Source organism: Trichechus manatus, unplaced genomic scaffold (genome assembly GCF_000243295.1).
Source record: "Trichechus manatus latirostris isolate Lorelei unplaced genomic scaffold, TriManLat1.0 scaffold00094, whole genome shotgun sequence".
NCBI lineage: Eukaryota > Metazoa > Chordata > Mammalia > Sirenia > Trichechidae > Trichechus > Trichechus manatus.
Genome location: NW_004444030.1, coordinates 8,061,105 through 8,063,709, shown reverse-complemented (window position 1 = coordinate 8,063,709; position 2,605 = coordinate 8,061,105). Strand labels below are relative to the sequence as shown.

General features: G+C 42.0%; 1 protein-coding gene across 1 annotated transcript in view; it reads right to left on the bottom strand.

Moving 5' to 3' along the window:
• BCO2 (beta-carotene oxygenase 2) overlaps window positions 1-1,863 on the bottom strand; it is a 22,059-nt gene extending 20,196 nt beyond the window's left edge. Inside the window, 3 exon segments of the mRNA XM_023737007.1 lie at window positions 1,316-1,431; window positions 1,669-1,776; window positions 1,779-1,863. Of these exon segments, the coding sequence (XP_023592775.1) occupies window positions 1,316-1,431; window positions 1,669-1,776; window positions 1,779-1,848 (294 nt within the window). The 5' untranslated portion in view covers window positions 1,849-1,863.
• Between the last annotated feature and the right edge of the window lie 742 nt (window positions 1,864-2,605).

Here is a 2,605-nt window from a genome sequence, read left to right as displayed (position 1 = left end):
ACTTCATCAGCCTGAGACCAGAAGAACTAGATGGTGCCTGGCTACCACCAATGACCACCCTGACAGGGAACACAACAGAGAGTCCCTGACAGAGTAGGAGAAAAGTGGGGTGCAGAACTCAAGTTCTAGTAAAAAGAACAGACTTAATGGTCTGACTGAGACTGGAGGGACCCCAGAAGACATGGCCCCCAGACTCTCTGTTAGCCCAAAACTAAAACCATTCCCAAGGCCAACTCTTCAGACAAAGGTTAGACTGGACCATGGGACATAAAATGGTACTTGTGAAGAGTGTGCTTCTTAGCTCAAGTAGTTACATGAGACTAAATGGGCAGCTCCTGTCCAGAGGCAAGATGAGAAGGCAGAGAGGGTCAAGAGCTAGTTGAATAGATACAGGATATCCGGGGTGGAAAGGAGGAGTGTGCTGTCACAGTATAGGGAGAGCAACTAGGGTCACATAACAATGTATTTATAAATTTTTGTATGAGAGACTAACTTGAATTGTAAACTTTCACTTAAAGGACAACGATAAATAAATAAATAAGAATAATGACAGTAAAAAAAAAAAGAAAAGAAAAGAAATACTGTGTAGACAAACCTAGAGCAAAGCAAGGTGAGTAGAACATGAATTGGATCTAAGGAGCGAAAGTGCAGGAAGGCAGGCAAGAGCCCTAGTGATCCAGGTGACCATACAGCAGGGAAGGAACCAGAACATAGGGACAGAATTACTCAACAGTAGTTGCCCCTGATCATTTGGGTGGGTGGCACTGGCAGAGTGGAGGTCCTTGGAGTGGCAGCTGGAGATCCCCTACCTCTGGACAGCTCCTGTTCCTCGCATTTAGTTGAGACTGGGTCCTAATCACCAGCTGTACTCTTCCGGGAGTGCCCTGGGACCCACACTAGAGAAGGGGAACACATTCCTCTCTTCCTCCCCGCCTTGCCCTCCCAGTAACCATCAGTGTGTCCCCCTCCCCGCCGCCTGGTGATTGGCGGTGCACACTCCCATGCTATAGACCTGCGACCAGAGAGAATTTCTGAAGATTTCTTGGTAGATCTCTACTATTCTATTTCTCCTTTACCTTAGTTTTCAGATTTTAGGACTAAGGAAGGAGTCTAGGATTATCTTTAAGGAAAACACCCAACCCCACAGGCCATTCTAATCAGGAAAGAGGATGTACAGTGAGTTGAATCAGTGAATAATTTTGTTTTTGTTCAGTTACGGCTCCAATTTCTTCTTCAGATGTCTATTACTCTAAAAAGTATTATGAATGGAAAGAAATTTTAGGTCTATTTTATTCATTTTTGACCTAAACTTTACCTTTTCTGTTTTTTCCAGGGTTTCAATATCTACTTTATTCATAAAGTTGGTCTCAGTACTAATGTAGTAATCACCCTTACACTGTACATAGTTGACATTGGTGTTGTCAGTTATTGCTAAAACCAACCCCCAGAGTTATTTAAGCACCACAGCTTACTGTAGCAGGCCCTAAGCACACAATCAGAGGGAGAAAGCTGCTTCAACATCCTCTCACATACCATTATATATATACTATAAATATATATATTTCAAGATTTATAGTTGCATAGATTTTCACGTATCATAATAATTTTCAATATCATCACTAATCCTTAAAAACCTGAAAATTCTTGGCATATTAAAAGGTCTTTTACCAGGCATCTCAAACTTTGACATGAAACATTCAAAAATATTCTTGCATGGATCAGGGACAGCCAGTGTGCCGAATTCTGAGACTACAATTTGATTGTGAACAAGTTTCTATCACTCTGTAGAAACATGCTCCTGTATGTCACTGTACGCTTCTCCATCCTGAACTGGTGAAGCAAGGCCATTCCATCAAACTAGTGGTTGTACTTTTACCAGGAGCAAAAATAGAAAAACAACCATTAGTAAGAAAAGTATGGGGTCAAAATGAGAGATGGAGTGATATTTCTTTATTTCAAATTCAGAGAAAAGAAAATGGGATAGGTTCACAGCACAATTTGATTAGTCAGAGAATTTGAAATTAAGGGAGGATGCATTTGAGTATATCTTGGGGCACAACAGGAAATAGCAACTTACATTCTCCTGACCCTTATCTCCTTATCACCCTGTCAAAAAGCTCAGGATTAAAAACCCTATGGTGGTGACTTCTAAGAAAATTTTTATCTTTACCCCATGGCCAAGGGAAAAGTATGAGAGGCTATGGAATGCTTAACATTTCCCAAATTAGAATAGGTTCCTAAGCTATTAGAAATTTGTATCTTCATATGCTATATACATTACGTGGAAGGGGGTAGTCTGAATGCAGCCTGCCACCTTTCCCCGTGGCCCATGAGTGAACCTTATGCTTAGGATCAGATGTGTTGGCCTGTCTTCTTAGAAGGGATGTGGTTGTGGGCTGACTCCCTTTCTGAGGTGTCTCAACCCAGAACACATCCTGTGATAGGTAATGGTATGTCAGCACATCCTTCCCCTTTTGCCCTTAACACGTCAACATTCCCAGGAACTGCTTAGCTAAGCACCTGGCTAACTCCACAATTATATCTGTTCCCCACAGGGATGGAATGGGGCCTGCATCTGCAGTACAAGAGGGATGCATGCAAACCA